Consider the following 23,725-nt stretch of genomic DNA (forward strand, 5'->3'; position numbering starts at 1 on the left):
TGAGTAAGGAAAGATCCAAAATAGGTCTCCAGGTGCCCTCCTTCTGAGCGGACTAGGAACATCCTGGAGTAAAACCCCTTTCCTATTTGTGAAGGGACTGGTTAAGTAGCTGCCTGGTCCAACAGACACCCAAGGACCCTCAGAGAAATGAGAAAGTTGTCCCACAGGAGGCTGAGGAATCCCTGAAAAATTAGGGAGACTTCCACACCAACAAAGTAACCCTGGCGGATAAAAAATAGAACCCAAGAATCCAAGGTGATATGCACGTTTAGAAAACAGAAGAGGCAAGGGAACCTGGTGAAGGGATGGGGGGGAAAGAAGTCAAAGATAAGCAGTCTTTTCAAATAAAGGAGGCTTCTGACCTACAGGAGCCTGAGAAGAGCTCACCTATCACCCTTCCTGCCTTTGGAGGCCCGATGAGGTTGCCTGAGAACAACAGCTGCCTTAGGAGGATAGTTCCACTGGAACGTAGGGATGGGGGGATACAAAATATGTTTAAGCTCCTGCAAAGCTTTACCTTTTTCCTGAACAGACAAACATTTCAGTGGTAGCAGTCCCAAAGAGATTTTTATTATCTAAAGCAGCATCCAGTAACTTGGCCTTAATGTCGTCAGGAAAAAGACTGCAGGCAAAGTCAAGAATAATGCCTCAAGACAGACCAAAGGCAGCAGCTCTGGAAGATGCATCAGCAGCATCACAGCTATACTTGACAGAGTGACGAGCTACTCGAGAGGTAGAGCCTAGAACAGATAGAGCAGAAGATTTTGCTTCAGAATCATGGAAGTCAAAAATACCCCAACAAGCCTGGACAATCAAGCCAGAGCATACCTGGTTATATGGGTCTGATAACTGATGGCCTGAAAGGCCAAAGTAGAAGCAGTTTAAATTTTCTTATGAATTCGTTCCATTGCCCTACTATCTTTAGCCGAAGGCAGAAGCTTTGAAGAGGGTAAAAATTTAGAAAGTTTGTCAGAGGAGATTGACACCACAGCAGGGACAGCAAGACAACACTTAAATAAGAAATGACACCTATAAAACCTGCTATGTTTCTTAGGACCTGGATGCCAATAACCAGAAGACTTATAGGCAGCTCTAAAGGTGTCTAACAAGGCAACCAACTTTGGAGGTACTGCAGAAGGTTTAGGAGCATCCACCTGAAGCAGCTCATAATATATTTTCTGGATATTAGACTTCTGAGAAGAATCCACCTAAAGTATTCCATCATTCTAGCTATTGTATCCCCATACGACAACTCATTAAAAGGAGACTCAAGACTCTCAGACTCTTTTTCATTAGAACCATAAGCCAAAGGTGAAAGCATCTGGGAAGAGTAGGACAGGGACTCATCATCAGACTCTGAACCCTCATCTGTGGAATCAGGTTCTCTAGCCCGTCTGGAAGGAGTAGAAGGTCCAAGGGGAGGAGCAGGCACAGAAATGCCTTGGGGAAGCTTCAAGGCCATTAAACCATTAAACAGGCCCCAAGTAAACTCCTGTCATTCCCTTCGAGGATTCTTAGGGCATACAAAAGCATGTTTAGACTTCTGCTTTTTCTTAGTAGGGACATCAGCCTTAAACACCAAAGGTTCCAACCCTTGAGGAGATTCAATAAGAGATCCCAGAACCTCCTTCCCCGACCAGAATCTGCACGATCCTTCTAGACCCCTCCGAGATGATCAACCACTATTCCCCCTCGATGACTGCAGCAGACACCTGCAAAGCCTCAGAGGATGTGTGAAAAGAAGGATCCATGCCAACCTTCCAACACAGCTTTCATCCACATCTAAAAAGACATTTGGTGGAGGATGGACAGCCAAATAATCTGGCCGAGATTTCTTGGCCTTCTTCTTGCCTTATGGGACTTCTGGGTTAGAAGATTCTGCCATTCTACCTTGAAATAACAGTTTAAGCCTCTGGTTGTCAAGACAGAGAGCCAGGGAAGACAACCAGCTTCTAAGAGTCTTAGGCACAAATGCTTTGAAAATGTAACATGATGTATGGTCGTGGGAAGCACCCAGACAAAAGAGACACTGTTCATGAGGATCCTTATGGGGAATATGCTTCCCATGCTGACATTATCCCTTCTTGGATGACGAACTCCAGATACCCAAAAAAGAGGAAGATCAAATCAAAAAAGACCCCCAAATGGGCATTTATCTGATGGCTATGTATTCAACACAGCAAATGGGCTTTCAGACCAACGAGCAATGATGGAGTTTGGACTGGTGGCAAAGAAGTTATGAGCAACTATGTCCACATTTCGCCTTTATGTCCTACAGCCTTGTGGAGAGGGGAGGCATACGTGTGATGTACGGTGTATGCAAGATCTAAAGTCTTTGGTATACTGGCCAGATGCTGGGCTATCCTTGGGAGGAGATCCCTCCTGTTAACAATACTGCAACAGTGATACAGAAGGACATCAGGTGGTACTGAAGTTAAAGAAAGGTCCTGAATTTGCTGTGGACAAACCTAAGCCTCACCAGGTCATGCACCCTGCATGCCTCTGCAAGATTCACAGAGTCACTATGGAACCTTGTGTCTTGGCATCTTGCTTGCTTTCTTCATACAGTTTTTTCCTTTTCCTTTTAATTATTATGGACTTTTTTCAGACTATGACCAGAGGATAACATGGCAAACATCTTTTTAACCCTCCAAGGCACAAATCCCTACCATTAAACATTCAGCCTCTTCCTGCAAATTAAAAAATTTTGCAACATTCACAGTTCAGTATGATATGCATCTCCTCAAACAAAAAGACAACAAAGACGGCAAACTTTAAAAGGAATCTATCTCCCAGAGTTACATTTGTTAGGGACTTTTTTTTCAAGATGACCTGCTATCAGAAAAATCTCCCAAAATTCAATCACTAGAAGAATTTATATTGCAAAAAGGGAGTACTGACTGGACTTACTCTGCAGGAATACCAGACCTAGAACGGACAAACCTCTCCACAAACAGCACACAAGAAGGGACCACAGTCTGCAGTAGCAAAATACAGTCTGGAAATGATGCCAGTTATGTCTGTTCCCCTTTGTACGAAGACTTTATCGAACAACCTAGAAAAGAAGCTTACCGTGTACCAGATGAAGGGCCATAACAGACATCTGCCTGTAGCCCATATCATACATTATAGAAATAGACTGTGACAATGAACATTATGAAGAATAACACATGACTGCAGCCACTTCAAAAAATTCCTTCCCAAATAAAAAAGCTGGAAAGTAGTAAAACACTGAAGACTAGTCACAATTCCCTGGTTTATGTGCAATATTAAAACAGACATCTCCCAGATAAAGGATCAGTCATCAGAAGGACAGTGCAAAAGTATTCTGCTATGGGATAATCACAGTTGGTAACATGATGTTTTATCTCTGACCCTGCTATGGGAGACATCACAAAAAAATTTCAACTAGGCAGCATGATCTCTGCAAAAGTTAATACATTAATTTTCATTTTACTAACCCTCCTACCACAAAAGTGATTCTATATACAGTGGATATAAAAAGTTTACACTCCCCTGTTAAAATGCCAAGTTTTTGTTATATAAAAAAATGAGACCACAATAAATAATTTCAAAACTAAATGTGACCTATAACCTGTACAATTCAATTGAAAAACAAATCTGTTAGGAGAAAAATGAAAAACGTACAATACGCTGGTTGCATAAGTGTGCACACCCTTAAACTAATACTTTGTTGAAGCACCTTTTGATTTAATTACAGCATTCAGTCTTCTTGGGTACATACCTGCCATCAATTAAAGAGACTCTGATTAACCCCAAATAAAGATCAGCTGTTCTAGAGGATTTTCCTGACATTTAGTCAGTTGCCTGCTACAGCACAAGCCATGGTTCGCAGAGAGCTTACAAAGCATCAAAGGGATCTCATTGTTGAAGGGCATCAATCAGGAGAAGGGTACAAAAAAATTCCACAGCATTGGAACACAGTGAAGACAGTCATCAGAAAGTAGAGAAAATATGGGACAACAGTGACCTTGCAAAGAACAGGATGTCTTTCCAAAATTGATGAAAAGACAAGATGAAAACTGGTCAGGGAGGCTGCCAAGAGACTTACAGCAACATTGAAGGAGCTGCAGGAATTTCTGGCAAGTACTGGTTGTGTACTACATGTGACAACAAACTCCTGTATTTTCCATATGTCTGGACTATGGGATAGGGTTGTAAGGCGAAAGCCTTTTCTTACACACAAAAATATCCAGGTCAGCTAAATTTGCAAAACAATGCAGCAAGTCTCCCAAAACCATGTTGGAAAATGTGTTGTTATGGTCTGATGAGACTAAGCTTGAACTTCTTGGCCACAATTCCAAAAGGTATGTTTGGTGCAAAAACAACACTTCGCATCACCAAAAAAAAACATCATCCTCACAGTGAAGCATGGTGGTGGCAGTATCATGCTTTGGGGTTGCTTTTCTTCATCTGGAACTGGGGCTTTAGTCAAGGTGGAGGGAATTATGAACACTTCCAAATACCAGTCACTTTTGGCCCAAAATCTTCAGGCGTCTGCTAGAAAGTTGAAGATGAAGAGGAATTTCACCTTTCAAAACAACAATGACCACAAGCATACATCCAAATCAACAAATGAATGGCTTCACCAGAAGAAAATTAAAGTTCTGAAGTGACCCAGCTAGAGCCCAGACCTAAACCCAATAGAAAATCTGTGGGGTGACCTGAAGAGGGCTGAGCACAAGAGAGGCCCTTGCAATCTGTCAAATTTGGAGGGCTTTTGCAAGGATGAGTGAGCAAATATTGCCAAGTCAAGATGTGCCATGCTGATAGACTCCCACCCAAGAAGACTGAATGCTGTAATTAAATCAAAAGGTGCTCAAACAAAGTATTAGTTTAAAGGTGTGCACACTTAAGCATCCAGCGTATTGTACGGACTTTTTTATAGTTTCCCCCCAACAGATTTGTTTTTCAATTGAAATGTACAGGTTATACATCAAATTAAAGGTGGGAAAAGTTTTGAAAAGATTTATTGTGGTCTAATTTTTTATATCACAAAAACCTTATATCCACTGTGTGTGTGTGTGTGTGTGTGTGTGTGTGTGTGTATATATACACACACACACACACACACACACACACACACACACGAGTTTCTGTATGCATCATGTCCACACTACAGCATCTAATCAACACAAGCCAGTTAAAAAACACTGAATGCAAATCAGAAGCTAATAAAACAATGAGACCTACTTTGACATTTAATATACAAAATTATAAAGAGTATAAAGTTAAATGAAAGGAACATCTTGTCCTGAAAGAGAGAGATGTTGCCAAGACATCTGTTACTGAAGAAAAATGATAATCTACTTGCAAGAATAATGAATGAAGGAATGAAGGACAGTATGTAATGTGTTGTGTTTTTTGCTTTAGAAACATAATAACAAAGTTATACATGTCTTTACTATCCAGCTTTACTCTACATTCAACTTCATACAAAAAACAGCATGGTTATGAATTCCCATCTGCATTCCTGCACACACATTTTTGACACTATAAAGATTTGCATGTCAGTGCTATTACCTTGTAAAGAACTTCTGACTCACTGTCATCTTTTATCTCTGTGTTAGGTAAGCTGTGGTGGCGTTCATAGCCCATTCGACACACACCGTTTGGTTGGCTTCCAGAGTCCAGGTGGTAGTCACTGGATGAAGGAATCATAGTTTTTTTATGAACACTTGGAGAGTGACTTTTTCGAGCAAGTGTCTCCTTCCGGTGATGGATTAGTTTCCTGTCAAAGTACCATGGGTAAAACTTTAAAAAAGACAACATCTAACCGAACATTACTGTTAAGAAGTTATTTTAATATAAAAAGAAAAATTCTAACTTTATAATACTGTCATGACATGGGCAACTGTCAGTTAAGTTCATAGTCATTCTAATACCCAAGGAATTCAGAAATTTATGAAGGAAGCAATCTATTTCTAGTACTCCTGATCAAATATCTAAAAATGGAAAAAAAAATTACACACACACACATATATATATATATATATATATATATATATATATATATATATATATAATACACACACACACATATACACACAACTAGTTTTACACCCACAAATTAAACAGACTGGAGGGGGGGAAGTCTACTTACTTATTTGATATTTAATTGCATCGCAGCAGGGTGTGGGTTGGCATAACAGTTAACGTGTTTACTTCACAGAAAAGATGTACAGAGTCAGAGTTTGATTCTCACAAAGGAAAACTGGCTGGACTTAAAATGGTCCACAAGGGCAGCTAGCCTACTACTTACCTGTGAAAACTATCTTAAGATGGATTCCCTGAGGCATTCTTAAATAAGACAAAAATGCAGTAACAGTTTAATTAATCTAAGTCAGCCACAGGTAATCTTGAAAATGCGGAGGTTAATTAGCACCATTCAAATTTGCATCTACCACTATGACAAGTTAAATTCTATTGTTAAAATGTGAATGGTACATGTAAGTGATGAACATTAACAGAAACTTAACATGTATTTCATTCTGTACACTGCACAGCAGTTATAGCTTCCTCCACCAGGTGGAAGCACTCCACTGTAGATCGTCTTGCCTTTGCACTTCAGAGCATTACAGGGTACTGCAATGGTCATTCATTCATTGCATGGTCATTCCAGTTTCCCTCCAGAAAAAGAAGTGCTGCAGACAAGTGCATCTCAAAGAGTAAACTGGAGGATTAAAAAAAAATCAATATGAAGATGCAAAACAATGTTACTTTATTAAAAAGACTTTTTAAATACAGTCACTGATACATTTGAAGCAGCAATAAGAAAAAAACATCAAAACAAGTAGAAATAATAATGCACTACATCAAACATCTAACGTTAGTATACTAACATTCATAGGTTCATAGGTTCAAAGGTCCGATTGCCCGGACATTTTTTCCATTGGTATATTGTTCAAGTTTTAATTTTTTTTATTAAAAAAAAATAAATAAAGCTGTGCTATTTAATACCATAAACTGTGTAAAATAAATTTTTTGAAAGAAATGTATGCTAGATGGTTAATGATGATAATTTTGATCCTGTCCCCATTAAGATTAGCAAGATTGTAGGTTCTAGAATTAAAGCTAAAAGCTAACACAACTCCATATACAATATGTACAATAATATGTAAAGAAATAGCATAGCTAACCTAAAGATAGGCACCTGTTCTCCTTTGTTAAAAGTACCATGTACAATAGTAAAAAATTATATAATGAGAAAGCACACATAAGAGAAGAGGTAATTCAGAGTAAAGTGTAACACTGAAAAATAATTAAAATTATTCACAATATTTAAGAGGATACAAGTATCAATGTTTTGTACTAATTTAGGTAATATAATCAGAGACCAAGTATGGTTAAGTTTAAATATTAAACAACATTTTCAAACTGCTTAAATTATTACTGTTTGTTTGCCCAGTATTTCATAGAGAATTTTATATCTTTAAGATACCCATATGGCATGTTTGAAAAACCTGTTCATTTTAGAGACTGTAAATTGACCCAGTTATTGGTAATCTGCTGGTAATGTATAATATAAGTAGAGAAAACAAAAAATCAGAATAAATATGTTGTTTCTTGAAACTTTAGAAATTGAGATATGTAAAATAGCAAATTGCCATATAATACATTATAAATTTGGTATGTATTTTTGGAAGTTCGTGAACAGTAATATCCAAATCTGTTTAGTATATTTACAGTGCGACAAATATGAAAACCATCAGCGTTATCCAATTCAAAATCTTGACAACTGCAAGAATAATTTGTAAAGAAACACATTTTTAGTCAGTGTTAAATTAAGCAATAACCTACGCCTGGGTGTGGGTAATGATGGATTTACCCACTGTTGGTGTGGTTTGGTCACGAGGGCGAAGCCAGAGTAAACAAAGACAACCGTGGGTAAATACATCATTACCCACACCCAGGTGTGGGTTATTGTTATTATACAATGACATTATTTAGAAAAATACTTACTTTTCTTAAATAATGGCATTGTATAATGCCTCCTTGCTGTCCTTCCGCAGCTCCTAGAGATCCTCTTCCTATTTCTGATGTACCCAATACATCAGTGCTTCAAAAAGTAAGCAATGGAGAAAAGAAGACCTCCATTGCTCTGTTTTGTTCCATTTCCTTTTTTTTTAAGTAAAAAAAAAAAATAGTTTGAAGCAATTTAGGGGTAGGAGAGCTGCAATCCCAACTCTTCAGGTATGAGAAAGACAGCTGGAATAAAAATACAAGGGGAATCCGGTACGTTAACACGTACCTGATTCCCCTTGTATTTTCTTCAAGCTGTCTTTCTTGTATCTGCGGAGTCGGGAGCACAGCTTTATTTATTTTTTTTTAATAAAAAAATTAAAACTTGAACAATATACCAATGGAAAAAATATCCGGGCAATCGGACCTTTTTCTTTTGTATATTGTTGGATTTACAATGGGCACGCTGACCAATCAGCATGCACGTTTTGGAATATTAATGGGAGGTCATTGTATAATAGGTATTATTTAATACCATAAACTGTGTAAAATAAATTTTTTGAAAGAAATGTATGCTAGATGGTTAATGATGATCATTTTGATCCTGTCCCCATTAAGATTAGCAAGACTGTAGTTGCTCCACATTTTGGAAAATAGATTAGCAATTCAATTAATATTTCATGACCGACTAAGATTTGGAAAGACTAGTTTTGCAGAAAGCTAGAAATAATTTGATTTAAAAAGTTACTACATTATTATCTGACCAGCTATAATGGATTTCATAAACGAGAGCAGCTGCAGCATGCAATACTACCCAAGACGGATATGCAAGCAGCACCTTTTAACTTTGATGCCAGTAAAATAAACAAGGACCCTTGACTTAACCTATGAATGTTATAAAGGCTGCAAAACCCCCAGTCAAAGGTATAGAAAAGGTACAGAAATAAAGGGAACCTGTCTAAGGAGTTAGGACTTCATGATATATTAATGTATTTGCATCTGTTAGCTAGGAAAGTCCAAATGGGCAGAACCCCCTTTTTCAGAGGGGGTGAGAAAGAAATTCCACAAAAATATAAAATGCAATACGTTTTCTTTCTTTCTTCTGTTGATACTTTCTTTCTTTAAAGCTTTAAATGCATAAATCTTGTTTTGTCTCCTTGGGGGTTTAAAAAACCTTTATGGAATATTACTGCCTTGATGTTACTCTCGTCTCGCACGGGGTTCAAGGTAAATACTACAAGTCCCCAGCACATCAGTGTCAGCCTTAATTTCAATCCCTTCTTTCCCTCTCTCTCTAGCAGGGTGCAAGGGAGTTATAGGGAAAGTGATAAAAGAATCAAATATTTGAAGTTTATGATGTACATAATTTACCAACTGATTGTGTTTATCTAAGTGGTGCTTTGCAGACATTGCTGCAGAACCTAATTTGTACCTGCAACTGCACCATCTACTTAGTATGACTCGCAACCATTGTACTTTATTTGATTTGTGTCAGCAATTTTTGTAATGGTGCCCAATATTTGCCATCATAATTCCACTGTGTTGAATAAGGACTGAATGCTTATTTTACTAGCAGAACTCTCTAAAACTGGTGTTAAATAAGACAGAAAGGTAACCTAAATTGTAGAGATCTTATGATAATATAAAGTCCCTTGACTGACAAAATGAGTTTGTTGGAACGTAAGTTAAAGTAAGTGTTTATTAAAAAGTCTGTTCAATTTAAAATGCTTGTGAGGTTTTGAAAATACTTTTGCAATTTTTTCCTGCCTTAACCTTAATTTTTCAGTGTTAATTTGTTGCGCTGGTGCTAAAAAGCTGCTTTTTTAAAGATTAAGGTCCTTAATTTGTAAGGGCGTTAAAATAGTACTGTTTGCTTCCTTCTGAGGATGTGTTACTAACAGTGGTAAGCCAAGTGGCCCCATCACAGCATCTGTATTATAAGAAACCAGGAAAATGCACAAATAGAGCCGGCCCAGAAGAAATAAACTAAATAACCAAAAACTGGACAGTGGAAGAACTGCACGTAGAATCAATACTTTAATCACAGTACATAAACGCTGAATTTGAACAAGGCGTTTTCGTCCAAGTATCCCTTAGACTTCTTCAGACATAATGTTAAACACATCTACATTCATACATTATATACCTTTCCCCTTAATTGATTAATAAAGATAATTAGTACCTTAAAAACATACAACTATTAACTGTTAAAATTCTAAAAGGTAGATTAAATGTAATGTACAAAATGTATAAAGAACCACAACAATTCTTAAAATTTATATGAAATATGTACAATTATATCAAATAAATACTGCAAGTTGTCATTTATTGTAAAAAAGAATAAATAAATAAACATAATAAATGGCTTGACAATTGATAAACAGGATAAAATATATATATATATATATATATATATATATATATATATATATATATATATATAAGTACCACTAATATCAGATTTGTAAAATATGCCACATCTATAATTTGGCAGACCTAAGCTTCAAAAGAGGTAAAACTGAAATGAAATCATTTAGCCCTGGGGTTCTAATATTAAATCTAATAGTAATGTTGATATTCAAAACACTGCACATGTTTCCAGTTGGCAGGGATTCCCATATATTCAATTACAGTTCCTTGGAAGTTAAACAAGAATTTTTTAACTTATTTATGAAAGGTTTTAAATACATTCCTATGAAAAAAGGTAATCTATCACGGACGATACTGGATATCAAGTTGTTCATTAGAAAAATAAATTTTGAACAGTTTTTTAATGGGACACCATTACCCATATCAAACACTGTGGCTCCCACAACTAAAAAATTTAGAAAAAGTATTAGAAAAAGAACTTGGGAATACATTCAAAATTCAGGAGAAAGGCCATATCAAAAATAATTTAACCAAGGATGAAAATAATTTATTGAAACAATTGTGTTTAACCTGCAAAGTGACTAGTCTGATGGCAAGTGCTTCAGTGTCCTAGTTTGTAAAGCAATCGCCTTACAGTCTGTAAACCCTCCTCCACTAACCATGCTAGTCAAATTTTACTCTCTACTTCGTAACAGACACTGACATTTACTCAAACTACTCAAACTATTTCTTTCTCTTATATTTTCTCCACTTTTTCCAGACTTGCTATTCCATCATTTATGTCCTGCTGTCTTTCTTGAGTGATGCTGCATGCCTTGAAAGTCATCAAACTTGGCCTCCCCCTTCCTTTCTTACTTCTCCTTGCCCGAGACAATTATCTATTAAACCACTTTCAGCTCTGTGCTAGTACTGGTGTACCGTCAACAATAACTCAGTGCATTCAACTGTCTCTTTAGTGTGTTTTCTTTTGCTATAAAAGTGACCCTGCAAGCAAACAGATATGTATATAAAAGTGAAAGTCTGCAGTTTGAATACAAGTCTGTGGGCTATATTTTATGTAAAGTATAAATATTACAGCATCCTAAAACAAAGAACTTTGTCTACTATAACAGCTCCATTTTCTTAGACCACAGTAGTCCCATTGGTAATTTCTCTTATAACTGTGCTCAATTAATTGCTTTTAGCAGTCCACTGTTTCCCTTCATTAAGTTTAATTTCTCTTCTTGTGTAACCATCGAGTTCCCAGCCAGTTTTTTTTTTTCTTCAGCTGCACTACTGCATTTTGGCTTACATTTTTTCATTGTTTTGCTTAACTGTGGGGGTTGGGTAGCCTTTGGACTTTGCATTTCAAAGTCAATAGAAACCTCCTTAAATTACACAGCTGTTCAAGTCAAGTGCATTTTTTTACTGTTATCACCATTATTCAGGTCAAGGTGACAATGGACTAACTCTCCTACTAAAACTGCCCTAGATCAACAAAATCAAGACTTTCATCTACTAGCTCAGAGGCCTTTTAAACTGCATTATTCCTTTTACTTATCTCTCTAAGCAGAGCTGTGGCTGTTTAAGTTAAATCACTGATCATTTTATTCTCTGTCAAGTTTTTCAACCCACTTTGTTCACCCTCGTTAATGCTCAGGCGGCTTCTCTACCCCCAATTCCCACCCACCCCTTTACTCCACATTTATACTTCCAAAGCACGACTCACACATTTCTCAAATACCATCACTTCTCCCCAGAAGAAAAAGAATCAACAGAACTGCTGACAACAACACCCACTACTGTTTACTATCCAAAACTCTCAAACTGTCTTAATCCTTGACCCCTATAACTATCAAATTACATCTCTACAACCATGTACCCTCCCTAACATTTTCTATTCCTAATTTACAATAAAGATTAACCCCAAGTTAAATAAGGTGCTCCTAACTCAGACTATTTTACTCTTCCTACTCACTCTACCAGCCTTCATCATCAATTATCAAATCCACCTTCTTCAGATACTTAGGATGTCAACCAAACCTCACAAAGAATATCAACATCTACCAAGCCTGCCTTTATCCATAACACACTAGCTCTACAAACACACCATATCTGATTTAGCTATACATGTCTTAAAGCTAAATACCCAACATTATGATCAAATAGCAAACCAAGACCAGAACATAAATGGCCACACACTTCCTGCTAATTCTTTGAAGTGATATTTTACAGAGGGAATTCACTCCAGCACTGGTCCCATTGTTTATAAAACCATCACTTCCAACCCAAAATAATCCACTTGCCTAATACAGCTCAATAAAAGGAGAAAGTACAGTTGAGTACACTTACCATAAATGTAGATGATCGAGTGCATTCTCTGTTGCAGTCATCACATTTGGGTTATCTGCTTGCAGTAGCCCTCAGTCAGCCTGATTACCAAAGTCTTGGGTCCTGCGTCGATTACTGTCCGATCTTCCATGATGTCAGGTAGTCAGGGGTATAAAGCATGCAACCGACACCATTACATCAGTTTTTCTTACCCCAGATGTCATGTGCCCCATAATTGGAAGCAATTATATATATAAGGTTACACCTCCAACAAAAAAGCAAATACACCAAAAAGCTTTAAACATACTAAGCAAGAATAGAGGTATAGCCAATAGACATCAGAGGGTTGTAGGGAGGGTAACTAGGACTGCAACAGTGAATACACTTGAACATCTACATTTATGCTAAGTGTAAATAACTGTACTGTTCTTTGTGTTTCACTGTTGCAGTCATCACATTTGAATAGATTCCCAAAGCTAAGGATGGGAGGAGGAAATTAGATAGCATTAGGACCAGCTATAAGGCCCTGTAAGACTGCAGTGGCAAAGCCAGCTCTGGATTTAGAGAAAAGTGGCAAATGGTAATGCTTGGTGAAGGTATGTACAGAACTCCAGGTAGCAGCTTCTAGGATGTCCCTGGTAGGGACACCTCTGAGAAAGGTTGTAGAGGTAGATGCAGCTCTGGTAGAATGTGGTCTAATCCCCTGTGGGGTAGGCTTTCCATGGTACGTACAGCAAAAATGAATGCAATGGCCTATCCATTTAGAAATTGTTTGCTTTGAAATGGCCTTCCCCTCTGCCCCTGCAGCAAATGCAACCAGCAGTTGTTCGGATTTCCTGAGAGGTTTAGTCCTGTCCAAATAAAATCTAAGTTGTCTGTGCACATCTAAGGAGTGCAGAATTCTCTCTCCTTTGTTCTGTGGATTAGAAAAGAAGGTTGGCAAATGAATGGACTAATTAACGGCCACACTGGATACCACCTTGGGTATGAAGAAGGGATTGGTCCTGAGGAACACCCTATCCACATGAAAATGATGAAAGGTTCACTGCCATGAGGGCCTGTAATTCAGACACCCTTCTAGCTGAAGTGATGGCTAAAGGGAAGGCTGTTTTCCAAGAAAGGAATTTCAGCTCTGCATTTGCAGTTGGCTCAAAAGGAGGTAGAGTGAGTTTTTCAATATAAAGTTAAGGTCTCAGGCTGGAGCAGGAGCTCTCCTGGGTGGTCTTATGTTTTTGGCCCCTCTGAGGAACTGCTTCAGCAGTGGATGAGAGAAGAGGGGTGGTTCTGTGTTGTAATGAGCTGAAATGGCTAAGGCATGAATTTTGATGGAGGAAAAGGAAAGGCCCTTGTGCAATATCTCTGTTAAGTACTGTAGAATCTGAGGTAAACTGGGTGCAGCTGTGTCCATCCCCTGAGTTTCGTTCCAGAAACAGAATCTTTTCCATTTGTCAGCGTAGGATTTTCTAGTACTAGCCCTCCTTGTCTCCAAAATAACATCTAGCACTTGCTTACTGAGGGATGGTAACAGAGAGATCAGGTAATAAGCCAGGCTGCCAGGTTCAGGGTTTGAAGCCGTGGGTGCAGAATCTGGCCCTCCAGCTGTGACAGCAGGACAGGGGTCTGAGGCAGGTGCCATGGTGCTAGCAGTGACACTGTACAAAAGGGGGTACTAGTGTTGGCATGGCCAGTCTGGTGCAATCAGTAGCAGCCTTGGTTTGTCCTGTTTGATCTTTAGTAGTACCTTGGAGAGGAGAGGCAGTGGGGGAAAAGGCATAAACTGATAGGTTTTTACTGGTGAAGGACAGGGCATCCACTTTCCAAGCTTGCTTGTGGGAGTCCTTGTGCAGAATTTTTTCAACTGGTAGTTCTGGGGGGAGGCAATCAGGTCTATATCCGGGCTCCCCCATTTGTTTCTCAACATGTTGAATATCTTTGGTTCCAGTTTCCACTCGTGTGGGTCCATGAGATTTCTGCTTAGATCGTCTGCCAGTGTGTTTAGCTTTCCTGGCAGGAGTTGAGCGTGTAGGTGTACTTGGTAGCTCAAGGCTGTGTTTCAAAGAGCCATGGCTAGTCTGCAGAGAGGGCATGAGTGGGTTCCCCCCACTTGTTTATGTACCACATAACAGTGGTGTCCGTCTTTACCATTGATTGTCCTGGATGGATGTGGTCCTTGAAGGCTGTCAGAGCATTCTGTACAGTTAACATTTCTTTCTGATTGATGTGCAGGTGCATTTGACTTGGGTTCCATTTGCCCTGAATGCACTTCCCTGCCAAGTGAGCTCCCCCATGCATAGTCTGATGCATCTGTTGTTAGGGTTTGGGCAGCAGGGGGAAGAGTGAATGGCAGTCCCTTGTTTTGGTGACAGGCATCTGCCCACCAAAGGAACTCCAGTAGACAAGGAATGATAGGAAGCATTGCTTCTAGATCCTGAGAATGTTGACACCATAAGCTTTTTAGATGCCATTGTAGTTTCCTCATATGCAGTCTTACATATGGAATTAGTAGAATGCAGAAGGCCATGAACCCCAGGGCTTGCAGTATTTTCCTTGCAGATAGCTGGATCTTTGTGGCCAGTAGTTTGAAGCAGGCTGTCAAATGAACTTGTTTTTCTGGCGTGAGAAAAGCCATCTGGGAAGTTGTGTTCAAGCTTGCTCCCAGGAATACAATTTGTTGGCAGGGTATAAGATATTATTTCTTTTTGTTTATAGTATACCCCAGGGAAGTTAGCAATTTCTGTACAAATGCCAGATGATTCAATAGTATGTCTTGGTTTTCTGCCTGAATTAGAAAATCGTCCAGGGATGTATGTATTTGGATATTTCTTTGCCTGCAAAATGCAATGACTGGAGCTAGGCACTTTGTGAATACCTTGGGCGCAGTAGATAAGCCAAAAGACAGTTCAGAGAACTGCTAGCACATGTATCCTGCTTTGAAGCGTAGGTATCTTCTTCAGGATTCCCTTATTGGGATGTGCAGCTAAGCTTCCTTTAAATGCAGTGTTGCCGACCAGGTATCTTTGCCTCGCATAGGAAGCAGTTGGTGAAGAGTTAACATCTTGAATTTTGGAATCACCAAAAATGTGTTTAGGATAGAAAGGTCCAATGTAGGATGCCAAGAGTTGTCTTTTCTGGGCACCAGGAAAAGTCTTGAGTAGAAACCTTGTCCCTGTTCCTCTTCTGTAACAGGTTGAATAGCCCTGATGCTTAACAGAGCGAGAATTTGCTTTTGAGCCTCCGCCCACTGATTTGGGGGTGGGTCTGGCCAACCGTTTGGGGTTGGTAAGGAATGAAAGTGGAATCTGTATCCTTGGTAAACTACATTTAAAACCCATTTGTCCTGGGTAATGAGTTCCCAATTTTTTGTCTGCCGGAAAGCCTTTTCTCTAAGGGAACAGCTTGGAAGACTTAAAGTTAAGTAATTGAGACAGTTTACCATAGGGGGGAGTCTTACCATTCCCTGCTTTGGAAGTGGGAGCTCCCCACTGCTTAGCCCTGTGAGTACCTTGGGACTGAAGTCCGAGTGTTCTGCTGGTTCTGGGTTTGGACTGAGAAGGCCTGGAAGAGGCAGGAAAGGACCAATTTGTAGATGGCCAATGCCTACTAAATCTGGGAGGTTGTACTTGCAGGAAATCTTTAACAGTTTGCATAGATTTAGCTTTTTCCTCCATCTTTTTAAGTACTCCTTCTGCTTTGTTGCCAAACAGGCGGTCTTGGTTTAAGGGAGCATCCAGCTATTTAGATTTTACATGATCTGGCAAAGATTGCTCCTTAAGCCAAGCATGCCTTCTAAGTACAACCCAGTCACAGCAGCCCTGCAAGATGCCTCTAGTGAATCAAAACCACATTGCAAAGTATGTTTTCCAACTTGTTCAGCAGAATGCATTAAATCCTGTAAATCTTTATTTTCAGCACAGTCAGGAATCAACATCAATTTCTATTTAAGCAATCCAATAATATGTTGCTGATACTTTAACATATGAAACTGGCAGTTTAAGGCCCTAATGGCCAAGGTTGCAGAAGTGTATACCTTTTTACCCCATCCATCCAGCACCCTGGAATCTCTATCACAGGGGGTAGGATTTTTGGCAGTAGTAGCCTTAATGCCCTTGGGTCCCTGTGAAATGGTCTCAGGATCCGCAGTAGGATTTTTAAAAAGGAACTTGTGAGAGTCAGGAACCCTGCAATATCTATCAGGTTTTCTGGGAGCAGGAGGTAGAGAGTCAGGGGCCAAGCTAGATTCCGAAAAGGCATCAACAATGTCCAGTACAGGGGGGATAGCAAAAGGCCCATGTTGGGGCAGGAGTAAGAAATCCCTAAGCCTCTTTTTAGGGTAATCCTGGCTTTCCCAGCTAAAATGCTTTCTAAGAGTATGCAAGGTTTCACCAAAAGAGAAATCCTCGCCTGCATCAGAATCCTCATAGGTAGATAAAAGTAAATCATGGTCATCAGAGGAAACAGAAATTTCAGAATCCGGATCAGAAGAACTGAGTCCTAGGTCTCTTAGAGGGGAAAGGTTGGCTTCCTCTGATTAAAGTAATAAGGTCTTTAGCCATTCTTATTTGTTTTTTAGGCATAGAGGCCTGACCATGCGGTCTGGTTGTAGGTTTTCTAAACATGGATCGAGTTTTAGGCCTTGAAGAAGATGGCATTGGTTTAATATGCAAGTCAATAGGTCTGAATACACACTCAGAAGCTGGTGATTGCACAGTGGCTCCGGACGCATCCAAGGTAGAGACATTTGCAGGTTCCACAGTTGAAGCATCTCGCGGCATACCGGACTCCGAATGGGTCTCAGAAGAGGCCTGCGAATCTGAAGTAGTGAGTATCAGGGGTTGCGAAAGTGCCTCACTGAGTACCGGTGAAATGGCAACTAGCTTATGAAAAGCACCGTCGGCAGCTTTGGAATGCAGTACAAATGAAAATCTTTATGAGGTATTTGCTTTCCACTAGAAATACAGTTATTGACTTTTACTGACATCAGTTTAGAGCAAGAAAAAGTTTCCCCAACGGGGTACTTAGCTTAGCTGAAGACTTCGGTTCTGAAACTCGAAAATGAAAATTTCAGGAGTTGCCCGACCGGCACTTGTGAACTGCTTCTGCTTCAGGCACCACATGGCAAGAAAGACTGATGTAATGGCGTCGGCTGCATGCTTTATACCCTTGACTACCTGACGTCATGGAAGATGGGACAGCAACCGATGCAGGACCCAAGACTTTGTTAATCAGGCTGACTGAGGGTTACTGCAAGCAGATAACCCAAATGTGATGACTGCAACAGTGAAACACGAAGAACATCCAAAACTCACCTTAATAAATAGGAACCTAAGTAGTACATGCAATGAAATCCACATACATGCCTATCTTGCCACATACACTCCCCAATGTAGTCATAGCTACTGAAACCTGGTTAAAGAAGAAATAAAGGATAATGAGATCACACCCAGGATACAATATAGTCGGGCATGACAGACAAAACAAGCATTCAGGTGGTGTAGCTATCATTTATAAAAATTCCCTAACCATCACCTTACTTCCACAGGAAATACCCAAATGTAACAATGGTGAACTTCTGATGTTGTGTCTTTTGGCTTTTTCCTAGTTAGGGGTCACCACAGTGGAACTCCGGTCCGCTAATGATTGGTAGTTCATTTTTACGTGCCGAGTCACCAGCCCTGATGCACAACCTTCAACGAAGGTACGCCCATTCATGCATGTCTCCATGCAGAAGACGCTCTAGCTGAAAATAAACACTCCTAAAAATCAACAGGAAAACTATATGTTTAACAGCAATTTACATACCACCAGGGAATAACATTGATACTGCTGAAAGCATCCTGTATTGGATATCCCAACAAATTAACCATGAAAGTAGAATATTAGCAGACTTAATATACACGGGCAAAGTACAGTTGTGTACACCTACCATAAATGTAGATGTTCGAGTGTCTTCACTGTTGCAGTCATAACTGTAGGGTGCTCCTGCCGGCAGGCAGCCCGAGGTCGGCCAGAATCCCAAAGTCTGGGTCCGGCGTCGGCTGTATAAGCTAGTACCCTGACGTCAGTACGCTTTGGTACATAGCCCTCAGCCGACGCCATCTTCTCCAGCCTTTCTTGCCCTAGATGTCAGAAGTCCCCAACAAATCAAAAATGAATCCAACAAGGAAACACAAATACACCACAAAAAAAGGAGAAAACAGAGAGGGATAGGAGGGAGGGAAACCCCGACTGCAACAGTGAAGACACTCGAACATCTACATTTATGGTAGGTGTACACAACTGTACTATGTTCTTCGTGTTTCACTGTTGCAGTCATAACTGTAGGGTGGAATCCCAAAGCAGTGTAAAAGGGGAGGAGGCTTTAGATAGAAGAAGGGGAGGCAAGGATACCCTGCAAGACAGCAGAGGCAAAGCCTGCCCTGGACTTAGAAACCAAGGGGAGATTGTAGTGCTTGGAAAAAGTATGCACAGAACTCCAAGTGGCAGCTTCCAAGATATCCTTGGTAGGGACTCCTCTGAGGAAAGCTGTAGAAGTGGCAGCTGCTCTAGTAGAATGACTTCTAATGGTGCCTGGAAACTGTTTCCCATGATGAGTGTAACAAAATCTGATTCCATAAGCAATCCATTTGGAAATAGTTTGTTTAGAAATAGGTTTTCCAAGAGAACTGGAGGCAAAAGAAACAAACAATTGATTAGACTTTCTGAAATCTTTAGTCTTGTCCAGGTAAAATCGTAACTGTCTGTGCACATCCAATGAATGCAAAATCCTTTCCCTTTATTTTGAGGATTTGGAAAGAAAGTAGGAAGGTGAATTGTCTGATTTAAAGCCACTTTCAAATCACCTTAGGCATTAAAGTAGGACTGGTCCTCAAGGATACTCTGTCCTGATGGAAAATAAGGTATGGTTCCACAGCCATGAGAGCTTGCAACTCTGAGACCCTTCTGGCAGAGGTCAATGCTAACAAAAGAACAGTCTTCCAGGATAGAAACTTAATATCTGAAGATGCAGCAGGCTCAAAAGGAGGCAAAGTAAGCTTTTCTAAAACATAATTAAGATCCCAGGCAGGGACAGGAGGGGACCTAGGAGGCCGCAAATTTTTAGCCCCTCTCAAGAACTGTTTCACCAAAGGATGAGAAAAAACAGGAGGATCAGAACTGAAATGCGCAGAGATAGCAGAAGCATGAATCTTAATGGAAGAAAAGGAAAGTCCTTTAGATAAAAGTTCGGAAAGGTAGAGCAAAATAGAAGAAAGATCAGGAACCTGAGGATCCGAGCCTCGGTCCTGCATCCAAATACAAAACCTCTTCCATTTAGAGGCATAGGACTTCCTAGTGCTAGGCCGTCTAGCTTCCAAAAGAACATCTAAAACTTGTTTGGGAAGACTAGAGGAAATCAAATTCCTTTGAAGAGCCAAGCTGCCAGGCAAAGGGTCTTGAGATTGGAATGTAGTAACTGACCCTGATGCTGGGACAAAAGCGAAGGATTCAGTGGGAGAATCCAAGGAGCTCTGAGAACAGGAGCTTTAAAGTTGGGTACCAAAACTGTCGAGGCCAATTTGGAGCAATCAAGATGAGGAACTTGGGCTTGTCCTGCTTTATCTTCAGTAATACCTGAGGTAGTAGAGGAAGAGGAGGGAAGGCATATGCTGAAAGGCTTCTCCAGCTGAAGGACAGGGCATCCACTCTCCAAGCTGTTTTGTGGAAGGACCTGGTGCAAAAGCGAGGCAGCTGATGATTGAGATGGGATGCAAACAGATCTATCTGGGGACATCCCCAAACTGCAGTAATCCTGTTGAATAAGTTGGTGTCTAGCATCCATTCGTGAGGATCTGAAATGTTTTTGCTCAGACTGTCTGCCAAGAGATTCTGTTTTCCTGGAATGAATTGAGCCTGGAGATGCAGATTCAAATTTAGAGCTGTGTCCCATAAAACCATAGCTAGTCTGCAGAGGGGGTATGAATGAGAACCCCCCTGCTTGTTGATGTACCACATGACCATGGTGTTGTCTGTGCGAATTAGCAAAGGCCCTGGTTGTAAGAGGTTCTTGAAGGCTAGAAGGGCATTTTGAACTGCCAACATTTCCTTCAGATTGATGTGCCAGTGAAGATGGTCCTTTGTCCAGGTTCCCTGCTGGCAATTGTCTAGAAAGTGTGCTCCCCAAGCATAATCCGAGGCGTCCGTGGTTAGGATTTGAGTAGGTTGAGGAAGACGAAAAGGTTTTCCTTCGTTTAAAGTGCATGCCCTGGACCACCAGAGGAACTCCTTCTGAAGGCAGGGGATCAGAGGAATCAGAATATCCAGATCGTGGTAATGCTGTGACCATACACTTTTCAGATACCATTGAAGTTTTCTCATGTGAAGCCTTGCGTTTTGAATCAACAGAATGCAGGAAGCCATGTAGCCCAGAGCCTGCAGGAATTTCCTTGCAGTGAGCTGAGATAGAGTTGCCAAGTTGTTGAAAGTAGAAGCCAGCTGAGTTTGTTTTTCTGGAGTGAGGAAGGCCCTTTGTAAGGTAGTATTTAAGAGGGCTCCCAAGAATACCATCTGTTGAGAAGGGATCAAATGTGACTTTTTTATGTTCACTGAGAATCCCAGTAGGAGGAGAAGACGTTGAACAAAGTCCAGATGTTGAAGCAGAAGATCTTTGCTGTCTGCCTGAATAAGGCAGTCGTCCAAATAGGGGTAAATCTGGATCCCCTGTAGTCTGCAGTAAGCCACTACTGGTGCCAGGCACTTGGTGAAGACTCTGGGCGCAGTAGATAAACCAAAGGGCAGAACAGAGAATTGAAAGTGCCTCGAGCCTGCCTTGAACCTGAGAAATTTCCTGCGTTCCTGCCTGATGGGAATATGTAAATAGGCTTCCTTTAAGTCCAATGTCACCATCCAGGCGTCCTGAGAGAGCATTGGAATTAGCTGCTGCAGAGTAAGCATCTTGAATTTTGGAATTTCCAAAAAGGTGTTTAACACAGAAAGGTCCAGAATAGGTCTCCATGAATTTTGTTTTCTGGGAACCAGAAACAGTCTTGAATAAAACCCTTTTCCCATTTCCGAGAGTGGAACAGGCTCTATGGCTCTCATGGCCAGAAGAGCATCCACTTGAGTTAAGGCCTCTGACCATTGATGTTTTGGCAGATCTGGCCAACCGTGAGCCCTTGGCAAAGTGTGAAAGTGGAATTTGTAACCTTTTAAAATCACGTCCAATACCCATCTGTCCTGGGTAATATGAGTCCAATTTCTGTAAAAAAGAGACAAGTTTTCCTCCGAGAGGGGCATCCAGGTGAAGGGGTCCTGAAGCCCAACCGAGAGAGTCATTGAGTTTGCTTTCTTTGAGATTGGGATCTGTCTTCTCCCCTTCTAGGTGAAGAAGCAGTCCATTGTCTAGATCTGTAAGAGGCCTGGCCTTGACCACGACCTCTGGAGCGCCTATATCTTCCCCTTTGAGGCCTGTCAGACGTGGGAAAGGACCAATTTTTAGAGGGCCAATTCCTGGAAAATCTAGGAGGCTGAACTTGCAAGAAATCTTTTACAGTCTGCATAGACTTTGCCTTTTCTTCCATCTTTTTAATAACTTCCTCAGCCTTGGATCCATGTTGAACAGGGGCATCTAATAACTTAGCCTTAACCTGTTCAGGTAAACTTTGTTCACGAAGCCAGGCATGTCTCCTAATAACAGTACCAGAGGCAGCAGCCCTGCAAGAAGCATCCAAAGCATCAAAACCACAATGTAAGCTATGCTTGTTCACCTGTTCAGTAGCATGCAAAACATCCTGAAGTTCCTTATCCTCTGCACAAGCAGGAAGGGAAGCAAGCTTTTGCTTTAAAACAGACAAAAGAAATTGCTGATATTTAAACATATGAAACTGGCAAATTAAAGCCCTTACAGACAGGGTAGCAGAAGTATATACCTTTTTCCCCCACCTGTCTAAAGCCCGAGAATCCTTCTCAGAGGGAATAGGATTTTTAGAAGTAGCAACCTTAGCAGCCTTAGAGCCCTGAGAAATAGTTTCAGGATCCGCAGAAGGATTTTTAAATAAAAATAAATGAGAGTCAGGAACCCTATAAAATCTATCAGGCTTAGAAGGAGCAGGAGGCATGGAATCAGGATTCAAATTAGCCTCAGAAAAAGCATCATCAACAATGTCCAAAACAGGAGGGATAGCTAAAGGCCTATGCTGAGGAAGAAGAAGAAATTCTCTAAGCCTCTTCTTGGAAGCAGAATACTCCTGTCCTTCCCAATGAAAATGTTCCCTCATCTCATGCAAGGTTTCCCCAAAAGAAAAATCCTCAGGCGGAGAGGCCGAGGGTAAAGAGTCCTCAGCATCCGAATCCTCATAAGGGGGAAAGGAATAGTCCTGATCTGAGGAAGAAACAGAAGATACAGAAGCCTGGTCAGAGGAATCCAGAGTAACATCCTGTCGAGGCCTTTTCTCAGGAGGGGGGTGAGAACCCCTAATCATTGAAAGCAAATCTTCAGCCATCCTCAATAATTGCTTTTGTGTTCTTGGAGTGGATTCAGAAGCAGGTTGAGCTGGAACTTTTGACTTAACAGGAGTCTTTGTCTTTGCCTTTGAAATAGTGATGTGAGTAGGCCTGAAAACCCCCTCAGAAGCCGGTACCTGCACAGCGGTTCCGGACCCATCTGAAGGAGCGACGTCCGACGGTCCTGCAGCAGTTAAAATAATGGGCCTTGATGGCTCCCCATGGGAGTCCATATCGGCCATCGGTTCAGAAGTGGCGGACAACAGGGGCTGCAAAAGCGCCTCACTGACGACAGCCGAACCGGACGCTGGCTCCAGCTGCAACGAGTCCTGTTTGGACCTCGGAGGCCTGTCTTTGTCTTTGCGCTTCTTTTGAACTCCGGTAGTGTCCGACGACATTCTATAAATGAAGCGTCTGCCAAAATAATTTAAAGCCCAATCGTACCTGCGCTTGATAGTACGAGAGTTGAACCTGGCACAGAACCGACAACAAGAAACGTCGTGGTCAGGGCCTAAGCAAGGTAGACAGTAAGAGTGGAAATCTTTATGAGGTATTTGTTTCCCACACGCTATACAATTATTAACTT

General features: G+C 40.7%; 1 protein-coding gene across 1 annotated transcript in view; it reads right to left on the reverse strand.

The window, feature by feature from the left end:
* NCKIPSD (NCK interacting protein with SH3 domain) overlaps nucleotides 1–23,725 on the reverse strand; it is a 1,945,114-nt gene that overhangs the window by 1,075,585 nt on the left and 845,804 nt on the right. The window contains exon 3 of the mRNA XM_044078525.1: nucleotides 5,545–5,752. Within this exon, the coding sequence (XP_043934460.1) occupies nucleotides 5,545–5,752 (208 nt within the window). The remainder of the gene's footprint in view (nucleotides 1–5,544; nucleotides 5,753–23,725) is intronic.

Source organism: Protopterus annectens, chromosome 7.part1 (assembly GCF_019279795.1).
Source record: "Protopterus annectens isolate FY-2018-M chromosome 7.part1, PAN1.0, whole genome shotgun sequence".
Lineage (NCBI taxonomy): Eukaryota > Metazoa > Chordata > Ceratodontiformes > Protopteridae > Protopterus > Protopterus annectens.